Source organism: Ziziphus jujuba, chromosome 11 (assembly GCF_031755915.1).
Source record: "Ziziphus jujuba cultivar Dongzao chromosome 11, ASM3175591v1".
NCBI lineage: Eukaryota > Viridiplantae > Streptophyta > Magnoliopsida > Rosales > Rhamnaceae > Ziziphus > Ziziphus jujuba.
The window spans coordinates 11,274,176-11,294,544 of NC_083389.1; the positions used below are offsets into that span (position 1 = coordinate 11,274,176).

Below are 20,369 nucleotides of genomic sequence, written 5' to 3' on the forward strand. Positions count from 1 at the left end.
CTTCTCGAATTCCATTCTTCAGAATCGGGTGCAAGACTGCTTGTTCTGGGCCCTCAATACGGCAAAATTTGGCCGTCACCGAACATGGAGAGGTGCAAATTGTGAATGCTTTGGGCTCGGTGGGAGTAAATACGGGTCAGCTTGTGATTGTCGGTGCAGTGGGCTGGTACAGTCCAACTTGGATCAGAAATTTACCAAGCGAACTTGGCTTTTTTTTTTTTTTTTTTTTACGGTCCACTTTTCACCCCGTCTGTAAATACGAAGGGTATCAATGTGGGCCCACTTTATCTCATACTAGTGTCCTACACCCGACAGCTTGCCAGACCCGACATACTGTAGTCAGCTTGACAAGAGCTTGCCTTTCTTTGTACAATCAACACAATACTAATAATTGCCCAGTAGGCCCACACGAAAACCATCGTCAAGAGCCATAGGGTTCCAACTTCTCTTCCCAACCCACACCCACTGGTAAGTAGGTCCCATTATGATGGGAAATTTTTAACCACTTGATGTATAGACCCTGATGCCCTGACTTTTAGCATGTTGGGTCGTTTTCGGGCCCTAGACTTGACTGGAGTTGTCTTCCTGTTGTCCATCTGGGCCCAGCATCATCAAGGCCCTGTATTTTTAAGCTTAGTGCAAGTGGGTCTTATTCTGAGTAGGGTCAGCAGTCATTATCTAGTGGGGTCCAATCAGATCGACAACATCTGACCGTCAGATGTACCAGCTTTTCCCTGCCTGATTGAATTTTTATTTATTTATTTATCTGTAACCCAAATTTTTTTTTTTTTTTTTTTGGTTGCTGTCCTTTTGCTGTTTGGGAAACTTGTTTTTGAGAAGTTTTTTTTTCCCCTATCGAGGAATGGGGGTTCTCCGTTTGGAATTGAAACTCTGACACAAAGTGAAAGGCGAAAATTTTTTGGTTCACAAATGCATCTAGAAATTCTCAATTGGTTTGAGATATGTGATAGAACTTGGAAAAAATCATTAGCAGCTGGTAGTCAAACAAGTATTAAAATATTCCCAAGTTCATCAATGACCTCCCATTCAATATCCAGTATAGGATATACACACATTGATTGTCAATGTCATATGCTAGTTTTTGCCCATCCCTTAATATTTTTACATATTTGCTTTTGATTTGACAGCCCTTTCTTTCATTTGGCAATGGTTCATCTACTTCTCTGCTTGCTAATGAATTTCATTACTATTGCATCAGACTCTTTATCACATGGTTTTAGAACAATTTCCTTGTTTTCCCATACAATAATTCTCAATTCAATTCCTCCGTAATGACATTGGATTGTTCAAGTGTTAAAAACTAGTTTAGTATACATAACTTGAACAAACTTGGGTTTTTATAATTTTTAAGGGGTAAAAAGGGAAGGGATCCTACGAGGTGGGGCTTGAAGTAATCCAAATGTGGGACCCCCAAAAATAAATAGGACAATTATACCTTTGGGCTTTGGGGGAGGGGGTTTGTGGTGATGATAGGTGCTTTGAAGTTTGGGTAGCTGAAAGGCTTCCAGTGTGTTTGGTTGAGTTGGGATTCTTTGGAGGGTGATGGGGGTTTGAAGATGGGCAGGATAGGTTCGGATTGAGCTGCCTCACTAACTGTGTTATAAACAAATTCAATCTTTTTATTTATATATATATTTTTTGCTACTATCACTATCACCGAAAAACCATACATACCATACATATACATATACTATTGCTGAAAAACCAAAACCAAAAGATCTTCACACAAAATTTGTATTTATATTTTTTTATGCCACTGCCAAACGTGTCATAGACCACAGGACATTGTTGTCCCCACCAACTGCAAGAGTGTATGAGGCTGTGTATTTTTATTTAAAATAATAATAATAATAATAATACAATACGGAAAGAGACATTGTATATAGTGAAATTAATAAGATACCCGAAAGAAGGGTGTATGGGCCACCTTCACGTGGACTGCACGCCGATGAACGCCCACTGAGATAGATAGTCCTTCCCTAGCCTTTATTATATGGTTTTTCTTTTTTCATTATATGTTTATTATTATTATTATAAAATCTTTTGTGGTCCAAAACTCTCACATTCTATATATGAAACTCTTTTTATTATTATTCTTGTTATTTGTTCATTCAACTTTATGACCATATCTAGCAAATCAATTTTCAGCCACTCTATCCTTCTCCGACTACTCCATTTTACTACAAAATAAGTCGAACATAAACATTGATATAGAAACATAGAATGAGCAGTTTATTATTATGGTATTCTTGAAATTATAGAAAATTTTACGAGTAGGTAATTAAGCGTCTTTCTCTAAATAAATAAATAGATAAAGTCTCTTACAAGGAAAATCTTCAACAAGATTATTAAATTTAAAATAAAATGGCCTTTTACATATTATTATTATTATTATTATTATTTTGATGAAACATTTCGCATATTAAAAAAATGTCGTCTATTTGCATCTAAACTAGTATTTCTGAAAAATAGTTATTAGTTACAATCTCTCGGGCATAAGGTTCAATTCAGGTCTGGTCATGGGTCACAATACTTTTAGGAAGAAAAAGATTGAGGGTCACTTATACTATTCATATATTCAAGCAAATATTAATAGTAATATTTTTATAATAATGATAAAATATATATATATATATAGCCAAAAAAAAAAAAAACAATAATTAGCTGAAAAAGATAGATATTTATGCACCGACCATTTTCTCTATTCATTGTGGGGCCTAGGAGGAATCATTCGTCCTGCTCAACATTGCATTTACTGCTTTGCGGACAATTAATGCATCGCAGAAAGCATAAACAAAATTTTATTTATTTTTTTTTTTTTGCTTGGAAACATAAACAAAATATATACATATATATAATATGACCAGAAACTCTAGCAGTATAAATAAATATAATTTCTGATTAACTATCAAAAATTAAGTTTTCATTCAGCCAAAAAAAAAAAATCAAAAATTAAGTTTTCTATTAGTGATAGGTTTACGTTAAATAAACTTTTATTTTTCTGTTTTTAAAAACCAAATGCTCTCACAGATGCTGAACTGAAGGTAGGTCTCCAAGTTTTAACATAGATAAATGGAATTAGATTTAACAAGCCCAATGCGCATGATAATAAATAGGTTGGTTTTTCTCAATTATTTTTTTTGTCGTGAGAAATCTTAAGTGGGCACGTTAATATTTTGTTTTAGCATATGGTTTTTGACGTAAAAAGGAATCACATTATTGGAGTAAATGAGGAAGCAAACTTTTGCCAGAAAGATGGCTAATAAACAAGGAGGAGACAGATTGGCAATATACCACAGATCATGATTCGACAATTCACCATACCCTTTTGTGCATATTCTAATTTCAGATAACCAACATTTAATTGCACATTTTAATTGCCAATTTAGTTTCTATTATTATTTTGTTTTATTGGTTTCTCTCTTTTATTTATTTATTTTTCCTAATTTTTTATTTCTGAGTTGATGGAATTTGTGATGTGTTTTACATATTCTAATTAGATCTCTCCTTTCAATTTGTAACAAAAATTAACTCTTTAAATTAAGATTTCAAGAATTAATATATGGGTGTGCGAGTATCTTAAATTATATATATTTATCATCTAATTTTATTTGGATGAATTGCATAGAAGCCATTCTATTCCCGCCAGCTGCATCGCATTAGGTTTTTATTTAATTATTTATGTTGTTTTGAATTTGCTTCTGGAAATGATTGTCAAGTTGGAATTTTTCCTATCCATCAGAATATATTCAATTATGCATGTCACACTACAAAGGGAAGGACTTTACCTAAAATTTGAACTTAATTGATACTAAAAATGCTTTTTTGTTGTCCTATCAATAGAAAAAAAAAAAAAAAAAAGGATAGTAAATGCTAAGATAATATCTTAATTGTCAAAAAGTTATAAGATTCAAATACACAAAATAAATGAAATGAAAAATATAAACTATGTTGAGTAAAAAATAGATCAAAATACCCATAATTCTTATTTAGTTAACTTGTTAGCTGAGAAAGGATTTATGATGTTAAAAAATAAAATAAAATTAACATTTAAAATTGAATAGAATAAAAACAGAGAAACATTGACTTGGTTAGAAAATCCAAATCAGGGCCGTATAATTGAGATAGTCATTTCACTACTAAGACCACAAGTACAAATGCCAGAGTCACACTAGGAACTACTGGCACTCTGCTCTTTTGGTCCCCTTATCGCTTCTCCTCTCTGGGATCCAGGTTGTAAAATGTCTATATTACTTATGTTTTTCCACTACCCAAAAGAAAAGAATATGCTTTTTTAAAATATTTTTTTCTTTTGAAATATTGTTAGTTTCTAAATTATACTATATTTAACATTTTGATTTTTTTTTTTTAACAAGTTAATTTCTAAACTAATTTATTATGTGCATTGTCATCGTTTTCTTTACTTTCATCCATTTTGCCCTATTATATGCATGTGCTAGTTATGTAAAACAATAACGAAGAGCATGTAAAAAATTTTCACATCCTCTTTTCTTCTTTTCTGTGGTGCCATCATTTTGAATTTTTGGTCTGATAATGTCGTTTCCATTTTCAACCATGAGCAACCGGTGATGCATTTGATGGCCTCCATCCCCGAAGATTAGTGGGTTGTTTTGGCCAGCCATAGTTGTACTGAACTTTATATTTCTCTTACCATGAATGTTTTTTTAATAAACTATGGCCCACATAATTACAGTTTGTATGAGAATTAATGGTAAAATAATTACAGTTTTAATTAGTGGGTTGTTCAGTCTACTTTTTTAGTTTTGATAATTAAAGCCTCTTTTTTTTTTCTTTCTTTTTTTTAAATACTTAGAAACTCTAGTTTCTCCGCTTGTTTTCATTTCCAATTCGAAAAAAAAAAAAAAGAAAAAAAAAAGGGAGAGAGAAACAAAGAGTATGAAAAGATTTTACATGCCCTTCATTATTACCTTACATGGTTTCCATATGTATGCAATAGTGCAAAATGGATGGAATTAAAGGAAAGGATGGACGGTGCCCGTAATAAACTAGTTTAGGGATCAATTTATCAAAAAAAAAAAAATATATATATATATATATATATATATACTTAGAGATTTAAATAAGACATAGTTTAGGGACTAACATTAACAATATTCTTTTTTTTTTTAATCAAATTTTAAATTAAAAAAAAATGATATTGACTTAGTTACTAACTCATTTAAATTTACAATTATAAAGTCATAAGTTGGAATCGAAATATTATAACTACAAAAAAAAACTTTTGTTTTTTTAATGGGCTAAATCACAGGGCACGTGTCTATAATGGCCCCGAACTTGTATAGATATGATATCTAATTGCATCTTAAATACCTTGATTAGGAGAGGGCGGGGGAAACAAAATGTAAAGCTTTTTTATTTTTTAACTTTTTGTTAACAAAATCTTAAAACCTCAAATAAATTGATGCCTCACCTCCTTCGTAAACCTTTCAAAATTTTGGAGCATTTCTGATTATCTTGTTTCCTTGTCTTATTCTCTGTCTTTTTGTTCATAAATTTTTAGAATAATTTAAGAAGTATAATAAAATAAAATAAAAACAAAAAACTATTAAAATGTATATAAAGTATCACATGCCAATATTTTATTGGTTAATATATTAATATAATTTAATCTCAGATAAATGAATTTTTTTAAAAAATAAATATAATTAAATATAAACCAATCAAATATTGATATATAATTTTTCATATATATCTTTATATATTTATTTGACATCTCTAAAATTATTTAAATTTTTATATAATTGATTCTTCTTTAAAATATATATATTTATATTAGAGATGAAAATTCAATTCAAAATTATTAGTCATGGAAACAGTAATTTTATGGCAAAACTATCTACGCATTATTTGTCCCAATTCATGTTTGTTAGGAACATGAAAAATACATAAGTTTTCTTCAATTTCATTTCACAGTTTCCCGAGACCACAAGTTTATATGAGACTGTTCTTTATCAAAAAAAAAAAAAAAAGTTTATATGAGACTGTTTTGAGTTAATTATATTGGAGGATCGTTACCGTCTTATGGCATGTTTGAACCCTTTGAATCCCCACATCCAAAACAGAGCAAAGCCAGTTTTAAACTTTGGTCCTTGATAAGGGAAGGGTTGAAGGTTAAAGATCTGGTTGGGAAATGATGGAACCCTGAACTCTGTTTGAAGTTAACGATGAAAAAAAAGTTAATATAGGGTTTGGACCACTCTACCATAGGTCCACACCCTATATTTCAATTAGCATAAACCTAAAAAACCCCTTTTTCTTTGGAGCCACTCTAAACAGTTGCTTCACCCTCTCTCATGCTTCTTGTTGCCCACCAGAATTGAAGGATACAACCAAAATCTTCTTCTTTTATTTTTTAGGTCTAGTTTTCACAATATATATATATAAATATTTGCTATGCCCCCTGGATATATATATATATATTAGTAGGATGAGAATATTCAACACAAATGTCCAAATCAAAATGCACATCTTTCGCTAATGTGTTGCTAAAATCCTGGAAATGTTCTTGGTGAAAAATACTACCCAACATCAACTTTTTTTTTTGTTTTTTTTAATTTATTATTGTTTCTTTTTGTATTAGGTAAGTAATTTAAATACAGAAAATCTGGATTGAACGCAAATCGGTAAAAGTTGTCCAAAAGATTATTTGAGTTCCAAATTAATAACAATAAATAACAATAATAAAAAAATCATTAGAAACAAAAAGGTTGGATTAATTAAAAAAGGGTGGCTTTTTTTTTTGATGGGCAAGCCTTATTTAATGATTGGGATAACCTTAGAGTAAGAATAAAAGAATTGTTTTTCCCCATTTGAGTTGGATGTTGTTCATGTGGAGCGAGCTGTTGGTTTGGCAAGATTAGCAGTGTGGATGTGGTACACTTTCTTCCTGATTGAACCCTTCAGGGAAGGTCTTAGGTTTTCACCATGTCCTCAACCACCAGGACAATCAGACAAACCCTTTTTCATTGCATTATGGAACTAGATGCCTTCAGTGTTCTTTTCAGTCCTCAATTCTGCTACCTATTAAAAAAGTAGCACCTACGTGTCAACTGCTCATTTGTTATTGTTTCACTACTCATAGTTGGGTAATTTTTGCTGATTGTATTATTTTTACATGAGGAAATGAGAAATGATAATCCAATATGCTATTCCAAACTTAGTTTCCCTTTTTGGTTAAAATTGGGTGAATACATTATTTATTATTGACAAGTGAGGTTGGTTTAATAATGTCTTTTTACACACTCACTCATACTTTTAAGATTATAGGTTTGTATATATTCCTTCCTCGTTAAATTAGAAATTTATTATAATCATGAACTATAAAAAAAAAAAAAAATAAACAGTGTAAATAAGTGGGTAATGATCATTGTACCTTTTCAAATCTTTAAATTAGTTTGCTTTTTAAAATTGTGATTATTGAATTTTTTATTATCGGTCAATTCTATGAAATTGTATTATCGATTTTGGAGTGAGAAGATAAGTGATTTTTGAAATGGCTATACATATATATATATATATATATATTTAAATCAAATAATAAAACTAGAAACTCTTTTGAAGTCAATTAATATTTACCGGAGGAAACAATTTTTAAATCTATAATCAAAACAATTTTATGAAAACGCCGTAATAACCAAATTGGAGGCCCAACATCTTCGTAGGCTTGGCCTTGGAGGTGAATTCAATCTTGGGCCTCGTTGTTCGTAATTTGGAAAAATGGGCCCTAAAAAGAAAGATCCCCTGCTTTTCATACTACCATATAAAGGTGAGTCAAACCTCTAAATTCACAAAAACTTTCTCCGCCAACACTACAAGTCTACAGCCACAGGACCTAAACATCGCACTAAATGGGGGTCCGACTGCGAGGATGTAAATTCATTACAAGTGGAAATCTTAAGAATTAATTTTTTATTTTTTTATTGGTAAAAGGAATTTTTAAGAAAATCTATAGACATTCTTACACAACCGTATACACTATCAAGTCAAAATTTATTTATTTTTATTTGATTTTTGTAAAATTCTTCTTCCTCTTTCACATTACCCCGATTAACTGCTCTTTCATAAAAGCAACAAATTTTTAGAAAAGAAAAAAGCTTGGAAAAAGGAAAAAAAATATTAAAAAATAATTTAACTTTAAAAATAAATATATGAAAAATTTTCTATATATATATATATATAAAATGCCACATGTCAATATTTTATTAATTAATATATCATTATAATCTAAATATAAAAATGTAAATATTTGATATGTAATTAAATATAAACCGATAAAATATTTGATATGTAATATTTAATATACATTTTGATATATTTATTTGGTATCATTGTTGTTATTCGGATCATCAATATGATCACCAAGTTTATTAGGACATTTTCACAAGATAGGGAGGCCAAAAATCTTAAAATTTGAATATTAGAATATTTTCAGTGTGGTGTAATATATAATAAAATAATAATAATAAACCATTAATAAGATAATAAATGTAAGAAAACGACGGGTCGTGTGTGTGGTAAGATCAAAAACAGTGTCGGGGGGACTTGGGTTGTGTCCGGTCCCCGCCCTACTTGACCAAGGCGCAATTTTCCGGCCCAAAGGTTTGAACCACTGACAATTGGGTTCTTCTCCGCTTGTGGTGTTTGACCCCATTCAGTCCAATTGTATTTGGAATTTACTTCTTCCTCCAATTAGAATAGCACTGCCATTGTTTTTTATATCTATTTTTCTTTAATAATTATTTTTTTTTTTATTATTTTTTTTCTTAAAAGACAAAAATTATTTAGTGCTATTATTTACTTTATGTCCTTCATCAAATCATGTTTTTCCTCAACGTCATGATTGAAGATTTGATGGTTTAATATCAGCTATTTTTTACTATTTTCTATCACTTTGTTCATATACAAACAATTTTCACATCCCTTTGCATTTTGGGATAACAATTATTCTAACTTCTGGCTAATTTTGTCATTCATAATTAAATTTATTATGAAAGTTCCAAAGTTTGTCATTGCCAATTTCCAATTTAGCAAACAAGAAAAGAAAAGGGAAAATAAGTGGGAAATGTATTTTCTACTTATGATGGCATAGATTATATGGTAAATATTTAACAGTAATGCTATATGGAATTAACTTTTTATTTTTTTTTCTGTTATATAAAGGGTATATTGATTTCAATAGCTTTATCAAAATAAACAAAAAAAGTGATGTCAATAGCATTGTTAAAAGTAAATTATATATATATATATATATATAATTTTTTTTTTTTTTTTTAACTTGGTGAATCTGTCATATTAAGTGGTAGTATTTTGCTTATTACTTTTCAGATCTCTTAAGAATGATCAGCAAAAAAAATTGTGGATTTGACAAATTTCAATTAAATAAAAGTAAACAAAAGAATGAAATAGAAAAAGAAAGACAAAAGAAAGTGAAAATGTTGTCAATTTAAGGTGGTCCCCAACATGCCTTTTTACCTTAGCTCAACGAACTGTACAATTTGGAACTGTACACATACCAACCCTTCTCTCTCTCTCTAAGAACACACTCGTATAACTAAACAGTGCACCCCAAGCAACGTTGCTTTCGATATACTTCAAATGGCTGAGAAGTAAGCTCCCCATCACAGACAGAAAACACACAGAAAACAGAAGAAAGAGATTGGCCGCCATTGAAGCTCCCACCTTCTCCTCCACCTCCATCTCTTCACTCATATCTATATCTCTATATATATGTATACACTTTATATATAAAAAAAACATATATATATATATATATATATATTATTGGTCTTACCTCGCGGTTACCACGCCCCCATTTTTCCTTTTTCTTTTTTCTTTCCCATTTTCAAGTACCTTTCATTCAATTTCAACCATTTCTTTTCTCTTTATCCATCTCCATCACTTCTAAAACTCGATTGCCTCAAACCCACTTTCCAATTCTACTATTTTCCTGAGTTTAAATTGAATTTAGTCAACTGGGTTTTTCTTTTCTGCTTTGGAATTCTTGTGGGTTTGGTTTAAAAAAAGTGCCCAATTTGATTTTTTTCACCCCCGAAAGCGAATTGGTGGCATTCCATGGAGACAGCAGCAGGAGCCTTACCCGGATCTACGCCGGCGGCGGTGGCGGCAACTGAACACGAAGAACCCGGGTTGGATTCCCTCCAATTTCGAGAAGAAATCCAGAGGCTCATCACGGTGCCGCCGGAAAACGCCAGCTCCTTCACGGCGCTTCTGGAACTCCCGGCGACTCAAGCAATGGAGCTACTGGACCACACGCTGGATTCCGAGGGAACTCCGACGCCGACAACTCTCTCCGGCGAGCAAGTTCAGAAGCCGTATCTCCATCCTCCATTCAACTCTTCCAATCTGACATTCCCCTCCAATCCTGCTCTAATCGAACGAGCAGCCATGTTTTCGGTTTTCGCCGGCGAGAACTCGCCGGAGACGAGCTCGGTGCCGTCGAACTCGAGCGCGAATTTGGAGAAGGTGAAGAATGAGCCCGTGGAAACGGATTCGAACCCTAACTCATTCCAGCATCTAAGCTCCGATCCGACGGTGGAAAACAAGAACCAGAGGCCATCGGCGAAGAGAAAGGAGCGAGAGAAAAAGGTAAAAGAAAGTGAAATAATCTTAAATTAGGTTTTCTAGGGTTTCCAATTTTAGTAAATTGGGGCAAATTGTGTGACCCAAACGTGAGTTTAAGTTACTGTTTTACGAAATTCAGGCAAAAGGGTCTACGAAGAAGAGCAAGAACGAGAATAGTGAAGATGCCGAGAAGCTTCCTTATGTTCACGTTAGAGCCCGTCGTGGTCAAGCCACAGATAGCCATAGCTTAGCAGAGCGAGTAAGCTCATAATTAACCAAAAAAGTTTAGTTTTGTTAATTATGGTGAATTAATATTTAATTATTTTTCTTCTAATTGAGATTTATTTCTTTTTTTCCCAATTTATAGGCTAGGAGAGAAAAAATTAATGCTAGGATGAAGTTACTACAGGAGCTGGTCCCAGGATGCAACAAGGTTGGCTTATTAGTCTTAATCTCTTGATTAATTGGTTGATTGAGATTTGAGGAATATTATTGAATATCTGTCTCATTGGTCTCTGAAAAGTGCAATTAAGCTTATATGATTATTTGCCTTTTTTTAATAACGGTTTTGTCACTGTCACGTTTTCACAAAAGTGCTTTCTTGCTTTTGCACCAACAAAAGGGCTTGAGGCCGAGGGTCGCTTCGTAGTGGTAGTTTCGGGATTTTACTGCAATTTCATTTTTTGGGCCTTTTTGGGGGTTGGAGGTGGGGTTTGGTGAAGAGTCACTTTTGAGGGTTAGTTTTGTCATTTGAAGTTACTGATATTTTTCTCCTCCTCCTTTGGGTTTTCTTATGTTAATTTTTCTACTGTTACATGATCAATGAATTTCGAAATTTGTCTGCTTACCTTACTAAAAATTAAAAAAAAATATGGTTTTGGGCTTTGAAATATTTGTGGCTACGATGTTGTTTTAAGATAACTCTATCATCCTTTATTCATAAGCTGGAAAATTTGTTAGTCTTGGTGAGAATGCAAGCTGGACTGCCTTGAAAGACTAGGGAGACAAATGTAGTGGGCATGTTTGAGTTAGATATTTATGGGTCCCATCGAAGTGTCAAGTGTAATCCTTCTTTGCGATGGTGCATGGTACTATCATCACTTAATAAGTTTGGTATCCATCCTTAGTTGGATGAAGGAAAAAAGATGACCAAAGAAAACCTCCTTTAACAAATGCATATACCAAACGCCCAATGACCTAATTATGTAGGGACATATGATGTGATGGTCCAGTGGCAAATTCATTTTACTGTGCCTAAGCGTGTTTGGATGGTGTTATGGAGCTTGAAAGATGATGACGAGGGTTTGAACCTTTCCTTTTTACTTCAAAAAATGACCCCAAGTTGGCTGGGACAACCTGCTTTTAAATAAAATCAGCCTAGGACTTTTTTTTCTGGACCACCAGTCATGATTTTCTGAAGTTTCTGAAGGGCAGAGATTTAATGGCTGAGAAATAGTTAATATTAATTCCTATCAGCTATTCTTTCGAATTCTATGGCATGCTGTTATTTAAATTACACTGATCTATGAGCACAGTCATTGCAGCAAGCTGGGCCATTATAAATATATGTGCATCTGGGATTTACTGAGGGAACACCTTCATATGCTTGCAAATGACTTGTTTTCACATTTGTGTTTCGTTTTTATTGATCTTGACATGCACCTAATCAATCTCTTAAGAACTGCTTGTGTCTGTTTTCCACCATGAAATTGAAAACTCTGCAATCATCAGGGATTTGCACTTGACAATGATTTATTGTATATTATTGTTCAAAGATGTTGACTATTGGACTTTTATCCATTCCTTAGCAATTTATTTATTTATTTTCTGTAATTGTCTTTGTTTTCGGGGTTGGGTGGTCGGGTGGGCTTGGGAGGAGTGTCATGCTGCCGATTTAAATAGCTGAAGCTGAAATTTAGGCAGTCGGACCCACATGATTCTGTGATGACTTTATCATCTTTATTTAAGTTCTGATTGGTTTCAAGTTCTGATAATGGCTTACCTAAACATATCATATATATATATATATATATATATCTTTAATTATATATTTAATTACATTGAATCTAAAGTTTGGTAAAGCCTGAATTGACAAATGTTTAATCCATTATCTGCACGAGGACCTGAAATGTTACCATTAATCGAGAGAGAGGGTTGGGGATGTTCCATGTGGCATAATTCATTTTTATGTCATTGGGCTGAAAAATTAAGAATGCTTTTCTAGTTATACATTCAGTTTTCTTCAGTTACATTGAATGATTGTGGAATTATGTTAAAGTTGCACCAAATGGATGTCTCTTATTTTTAAGTCACTTTTTTGCTTTGCAGATTTCAGGCACAGCACTGGTGCTGGATGAAATTATCAACCATGTACAGTCCCTTCAACGTCAAGTGGAGGTAAGACTTGCTCATTACTTTTACTTACTCTAGCTATCCGGTTCTTTAAATACAATTCAATTTCAAAGCCAAAACCGACCAGTGGAATGAAGTTAAGATCTGAAACTTTTGCAAGCTTTTTAGTGTTTCAAAAATTTTTTAGCTAGTCTTTTACTACTGTGTTCTTATTCTGGTTAAATGTTTTTGGTTCAGTTCTTATCGATGAGACTTGCAGCAGTCAACCCAAGAATTGATTTTAACCTTGACAGTATATTGTCTACAGAAGTAAGTCTTATTAACTACTTTTGCTTCTCACCTGTGCTGTGAAATGTTTTAACTCTGTCCTTGTAATTTTTAGTACTTTTCTTTGTTGTATGAATGTGAGAATGCAGTTGTCAGAAGGCGAGTTTCTATCACGTGCAAGTGCTGCAAATTCTTGACTTTTGTATATATGACTTGGTTTTAGTAGATGTAACAGTGGACTAGGTCACTGAGGAAGTATCATCTTCGCCTGGTGGATTAACTGGGAAAACCAACGCTTTCTTATTTCCTAATTAGTCATTACCAATTCTTACTTGCTGTCATGAAGGACAATATTCAATCGTTGATATTTGCGGGGCAGTGGCCGATACTTGGACCACCTATTCCCTCTGGTGCCTGTCTATATGAGCATCTTTAACTGTTCTTTAGAACATGATTAAGCAAAATAGTTTCTATCTGACAATGTAAATGTCTTCATCTGTGATGGTTACTTCAATGGGACTTTCTTTCTATAATGGTGGGCCATGCATAATGTCAGTACTATGGTGATAGAAAGAGATGTCTCTTTTGAAGTTATTTTTTTTGCCCGTTTTCTTGATCATCATGGGTTGTGGGGTGGGGTTGCAAAATGACAATAGGCACAAAATAGTTTACCTCTCTTCCTAAAACAAGTTCCTTCTGCCCCTCCCACTAGTTGAAATCTAAATCTCTCCATAGAAGGGGAGAGGGATATGATGTGGCGAAAGAGCCTGTTATAGGAGTAGACATCCTATCATCAGCCTTGTGTGGCAGTTATTTAGGTTCCAAGCACATCATCTGCCCATGGTCAAAGGAAGTACAAGCTTTTAAATTTGTAAAATACATAAGAAAGAAAGAAAATTTTCTTGAATTGTAGTCGTAGACAGATGATGATATTGAGGAGTGGAACAGAACCAGACACCTTTTTTGTGGTTAATTATGGAGGATTTCATATACGGTGTTGATTTTGATTTAACTAACCGGAAAAACTACACTAATTTATAAACAGAATCATGTACTTGATAGTATTGGTTGTACTGATGTGTGTATATCGTTAATAGTTCTGGTTATCCTTTAAAACTTGCAGAATGGGACTCTAGTAGAAAGTAATTTTCCCAGTGTGGTTGCACCTCTGATGTGGCCCGAAGGCCCAGTTAACGGGAACAGACAACACTATCAACAGCAATGGCATTTTGATGCGCTTCGCCAGCCACTTTGGGGGAGGGAAGAAGACAATCACACTTTCATTACTCCAGAGAATTCACTTTTGAGTTACGATTCTTCAGCAAATTCAGGTTGATTACAATTTTGATTCTTCATGCTGAAATTGCAAATCTTCTTTCACTAAATGGGCGTGATTTAATTTATTGACTGCATTGAGAAATGGGCTTCACATTTTTTCAACATTTGGATTAGACTTTTATCAGTTATAAACTAAAAGAAGTTGTTGAGTGTGCACCATCCTTAAATTTTCCCAAACAGACATATTTTTGCCCGAGAAGTATAGCAGGTTTTAACAAATGACATGGAAAAAACAACTAAATTGCTTATATTTTAGATCACTGGAACAATTGGTGTAATTTGGGTGTGGTTATATGTATATGAAAACAAATACAGTAATTAAAAAAAGAGCAAGAAGAAACAACGGAATTAACTGAACTTTGTTTCGAATTTTTTTTTAGCAACCTTGCATTCAAGTTAATTGAATGCAAGAGCAAGAAGAAACAATGGAATTAACTGAACTTTGTTTTGAATGGTTTTTTTCAGCATCCCTGCATTCGAGTCAATTGAAGATGGAGCTTTGAAGGGCATAGTTGTCAGTTCTACTGGTAGCTAATAGTGTATATATGAAGGATATAGTAGTAGCAAGTAGCAGGAGGTAGAAGAGGGAATTCTTCGACATTCAAGGCAGGTTTTCCGTGTTTCTCTACTTATCAGGGTCAGCCAAAACTCCCTCAAGTAGAGGGAACCCAAAAAAAAAAAAAAAAAAAAGAGAGAGAGAATGATTTGGGTAATGTTAATTCTTAGTATGATATATAATATCAATATATATTACTAACTTAAAAAAAAGGGGGTCATTCAATCTGATACTTATTTTGTCAGATGATTGATTGATTCTTTACTGTAAAATCATTGAACCAACTTATTGTTTTAACTATATTATGGAAGCTTATTTCTTCAGAGCTTGCTACCAAAATAGTCTGCATTTTTAATATATTATATACAATATGGTTCTCCTTAAATATGTAATTATTTATTTTTAATCAATTGTGTTGATGAGTTGTGGCATGGAAAAGAAAGCGGAAAAACAATGAAATGGGATTTGGGAATCCCTGCAGAAGTATTGCCTTACTGGAGGTGATAAAGAAATTTGTTTTTTTTTTTTTTTTTTTCCATTGTTTTTGTTGAGCCAAATGGCAATTGTTGAATCGTCAAAATTGGGATTCTTCACCCACTTGGAAAAATATCACCCACATTCCTCATCATTAACCAATATTTTAATGAATAAAATTAAAATTAAAATAAAAGTATTCTAATTCCGTTACTTGTACTTAAAGCAAATGAAATTAATTTATAGTTTGAAAATTTTTTTTTTGAAAAATTGGACAAATCCAATCCATTTGGAAAATGGATAAAACTCACAGGTAAGCAAGCACTCTAATCTTTTTCTTTCAAAAGCTACTTACTATGGGGTAGCAGCTGAGAATTGTCCAACCACAGATGGCTGGTCAACAACACTCACCTTGTTTCTTACATATTCAATCGATCATCGCCCTCATATTTCTGTTTCCCCTCCTCCAATCACAACCCGCCACCTCACCCACTCTACTCCGCCTCACCACACTCCCTCTCACCCTCTCCGTCGTCGACTTCGGCGCTATCGGCGACGGCGTCCACCATGACACCGCCGCCATCCAATCCGCCATCGATGCTTGTCCCACCTTTACCTCCAAGGTCTGCTACGTCACATTCCCTCCGGGATCATACCTTACAGCCACCGTTCGCCTTAAATCCGGCGTCGTATTGGACGTCCAAGAAGGTGCTAAGATCCTCGGCGGCACGAGGATCGGTGACTACCCGAGGGAGCAGTCGAGGTGGTACGTGGTGTTAGCAGAGAACGCCACCGATGTGGGGATCACCGGAGGTGGAGTGGTGGACGGTCAGGGTTTGGCTTTCGTGAAGAGGTTCGACGAGAGGAAGAACGTCATGGTGAGCTGGAATCGGACCGGAGCTTGCTACGGCGACGAGTGCAGGCCCAGGCTGGTCGGCTTCATCGGCTGCAAGAATGTTCGGGTTTGGAATGTTAGGTTGACACAGCCCGCTTACTGGTGGTGCGCATTACACATACCCCTTCCACTCTCTCTCTTTTCCTTTTTTAAACTTTATTTACTTTTATGCCATTCTGGTTTTTCTTTAATATTCTTTTATCCCAAATAAAATATGTTTGAAGAAAATTATTTATTTGTTTATTTTTAAGTAATTATCTTTGTAGCTAAAAAATATCATTGGTCGTTAGATTAGAATGGGATTGAAACCAGTGAGATGGATTGGGAACCAATCATGAAATCAGTTCAATTGCACCGCTGACACGTATTAAAAAGTCCTTACTATTATTTTTTATATTATATATGTTTTTTTTATTTTTATTTTTAATATTTAATATTTTAAATGATGATGGAGAATAATAATGAGATTTATAACGTGAACTTTTTAATAGCGATGCATTGAACTGGTACCACTGATGCGCTGAAGATTTTATCGGGGGCAAGGGGGGTCCAAATCCAACAATGACATAATTAGTTATATGAATTTTGTAAAACTGGATGGAACCCACATGTTAGCAAATGATGTAATATGTATAAGAGTTTCATCCATTCTTCCAATTTTCATCCTTGCAATTATTACGTAATCGCACATCAGTCCTTGTCATACTGCTTAGTCCTTGTCTATTATTATATATATATATATATATATATATTTTTTTTTTTTTTGTCTGATGTATAAATTATTTTAACATTTACGAAGTAGATGCATTATTGTTAAAGTTAACATACTTCTTACTGTCTTTTAGATTTTATCTTATTAAAGATTTTTTTTTTAAAAATCTTTATTAACTCTTTTTTTATAGCACATACTTTTCTTTCATTCGGTGGATTTTTATTTTAAAGATCTTAAAACCCAGAACTAGTTCAGGTTGCCTGTAAGCCATTGAAATGTCTCCTTGAGATTCCATTTATGAAATTTATTTACACACTAGTATTGTTGAAATACTTTAATGGGGGTCGATTTTAAAACTTGAAGTTTAATTCTAAAATAGTGGTCCAAATGTTTGGGAGTGGATATAGGCTAATGGAAGTGTTGCCTGTAAAGCATTGTTGACAAATGCATGCAGGGGACATCGTTGTAGTTAGTCATGGATTTGCGAGGGCGATTGGGAAATATGGGTTGGGTTTGCTGATTTTGTTGAAGCTTATCCACACATAGGGTAGATACCGCACCAAAATGATATAGAAATCGTAAAGAATGGTGGGTGGAATTTTTTAATGCACGTACCTGTTGGAAGTGGCAAATTGCCACTGTCAACTTTGTAAATGAGGATGGGCCAACGTTGTCTGTTGCTTTATTCACAACCCTTTTTTTTTTTTTTTTAAAACATGAAAATTTGTTTGTTGTTTTTTGGGGTCTACATTTACTTAAAAAGTTATACCGTCGATATTCAGTGAGGATGATTTTTCTTTAGGACAAAGTCAGTAGGGATGATTGGATGGAGTAAAGTAAGAGATTATAATAGAAGAGATATTGTTAAATACCTCAGTTTTTGCGTTTCTTTAGTAATTTGATGCCTAGTAGAAGCGACATATCTCACCAGTCATAAATGACCATTCTCTTTATTTGTTGTTTTTGGTGAATATTCTCTTTATTTGTTGTGCTATTGAAAAATTATCTTTTGCTTTTTTCAATTAAAGATGTTAGTAGACGCTTTATTCTGGTTCAAGTGCAAGGTATAAGTCAAAAAATAGAAAAATGAAATGTATAGTCTTTTTATCTCACCATCCCATAACATAATTGAATCATTCTATAGTTATTTTAATTAGTTTTTCTTTTCCTTTTCTTTAGGTGAGTGGATACTATAGCCAAACAAAACTATGTAAAAGTATCGATAGAAATTTGACAATACAAGAAAAGTGGTATCTAAGGGTATGATTATTTGCCTTTGCGATGGTTACAATTTTACAAAATATGAAACTTTTCAAATTTAATTAACTGAGAATCGATGGTTCATGTGCTTAAATGATTAAAGCCTTTCTTTTATTAAGCGATTTTAATGAATTCTCATATCAATAGTAATACTGTAGACAAAAATAAGAAAGCATATTGGACTTAATGAGTTGTACCTACAGCCAACAAGTACTGATTCCATTGATGATTATCTTGATTGTTGTACTTGAATAGTCGAGTCATTTATATTCCTTCTCTCTTTTATTCACTAATTTCTGCTAAACCATAATATTTTTGTATTGGATTCGTTAACTGTGGTTAAGTGGTCATTTTAGTTTTTGCTTGAATGATTGTAGCTGTATATCTGAAGGACAGATTGATATTTGCAGCTTGCACATAGTACGGTGTGAAAACACATCCATTCATGATGTTTCCATTTATGGAGATTTTAATACACCAAATAATGATGGGATCGATATTGATGATTCAAATAATACGGTCATTACAAGATGCCACATTGATACAGGAGATGATGCCATCTGTCCAAAGACATACACTGCCCCGCTTTATAACCTAACTGCAACAAACTGTTGGATTCGGACAAAGTCTTCAGCAATCAAATTTGGCAGTGCTAGTTGGTTCGATTTTAAGGGTTTGGTGTTTGACAATATTACCATTGTTGATTCTCACAGAGGACTGGGATTTCAGATACGTGATGGAGGTAATCTTCTTTAGATTTCCTTGTATTGCATATGGTTGACTTTTCCAAGTTCTGAAAAAAAAAAAAAAATGTATGAATGGCAATATTAGTTTTATGAATTTACTTATCAAAGTGAGAATGGGATCTGCTTTTAGTCTACAGTGAGTTAGTGGGGTCTAGTTTAGCTCTGGCTTTGACATAACTGGGGCCTGGGGGTTGTTTTGTGTCTTGTGAAAGTGGTTTTTCATCCAACTCGAATCTGGTTCAGTTCAATCAGCCATGAAGTTGGTTTAACTAACTGAAGCCTGGTTCAATCTCACAGCACCAGCATTTTCAGTTGAGTTTTAAGCTTATAAGCAAATTTCACCATTCAAAGCTCAGTTATAGCTATTTTAGTATTTAATTATTCACCTTGTGCAGGAAATGTAAGTGACATTACCTTCTCAAACATCAACATCACCACAAGATACTATGACCCGTCATGGTGGGGAAGAGCAGAGCCCATCTATGTGACTACTTGCCCACGAGACTCAAGGTCAAAGGAGGGCTCCATATCTAACCTACTCTTCATCAACATCACTGCAAATTCGGAAAATGGAGTATTCTTATCAGGTTCTGAAGGTGGACTACTTAGGAATTTGAGATTCATTAACATGAATATCACTTATAGAAAATGGACAAAATATGAGGGTGGTTTGTTAGACTACAGACCAGGATGCCAGGGACTTGTTAAACACAGCATAGCGGGAATCATAATGGAACACATTGATGGTTTGGAGGTAGAAAATGTGAATATGAGATGGTTTGATAACCATTTGAGGAGGTGGAATAATCCTTTGGATTTCAGACCTTCAACTGTAAATAACATTTCTCTGCTTAATTTCCATTCAGGTTTGTACAAAGTGTGAGATTGAAAAAAGAGAGAGGGAGAGATCAGGAAGAACCACAGATAATCCTCATTCTTTTTAATAACTTGATGGACATTGTCATTTTTTTTACGCCATGAAATTTAAGTGTGATTTGATCATTGAAGTTTATATGTAAGAAAATGGCACACAATTAAAGGTACTTTTAACATGGGTTATATAATATGGTATTATTCATTACAAATATAATTCATGTGCAATTATAAAACATTTGGTTCTCGGCC

At 33.5% G+C, this 20,369-nt stretch overlaps 2 protein-coding genes across 4 annotated transcripts; both read left to right on the top strand.

Moving 5' to 3' along the window:
• Nucleotides 1–9,509: 9,509 nt before the first annotated feature.
• Nucleotides 9,510–15,480, top strand: LOC107432409 (transcription factor bHLH48). 3 transcript variants are annotated; one of them, XM_016043537.4, is made up of 7 exons: nt 9,514–10,668; nt 10,784–10,903; nt 11,012–11,077; nt 12,973–13,041; nt 13,234–13,305; nt 14,387–14,594; nt 15,067–15,480. In XM_016043537.4, exons 1-7 carry the CDS (start codon nt 10,135–10,137, stop codon nt 15,102–15,104), a joined length of 1,107 nt encoding a protein of 368 aa, XP_015899023.2. In that variant the 5' UTR covers nt 9,514–10,134; the 3' UTR covers nt 15,105–15,480. The 3 variants fall into 3 exon arrangements, with proteins under 3 accessions (XP_060668798.1, XP_060668799.1, XP_015899023.2); XM_060812815.1 differs by lacking the exons at nt 14,387–14,594; nt 15,067–15,480 and adding an exon at nt 13,413–13,671 and having other exon boundaries at nt 9,510–10,668; XM_060812816.1 differs by lacking the exons at nt 14,387–14,594; nt 15,067–15,480 and adding an exon at nt 13,490–13,671 and having other exon boundaries at nt 9,511–10,668.
• A 368-nt stretch (nt 15,481–15,848) lies between these two features.
• LOC107432408 (uncharacterized) lies at nt 15,849–20,251 on the top strand. Its single transcript, XM_016043535.4, is given in 4 exon segments — nt 15,849–16,631; nt 18,909–19,240; nt 19,640–20,124; nt 20,126–20,251. Coding segments are annotated over 4 exon segments (1,491 nt in total). The 5' UTR covers nt 15,849–16,020; the 3' UTR covers nt 20,189–20,251.
• The last annotated feature ends 118 nt before the right edge of the window (nt 20,252–20,369 follow it).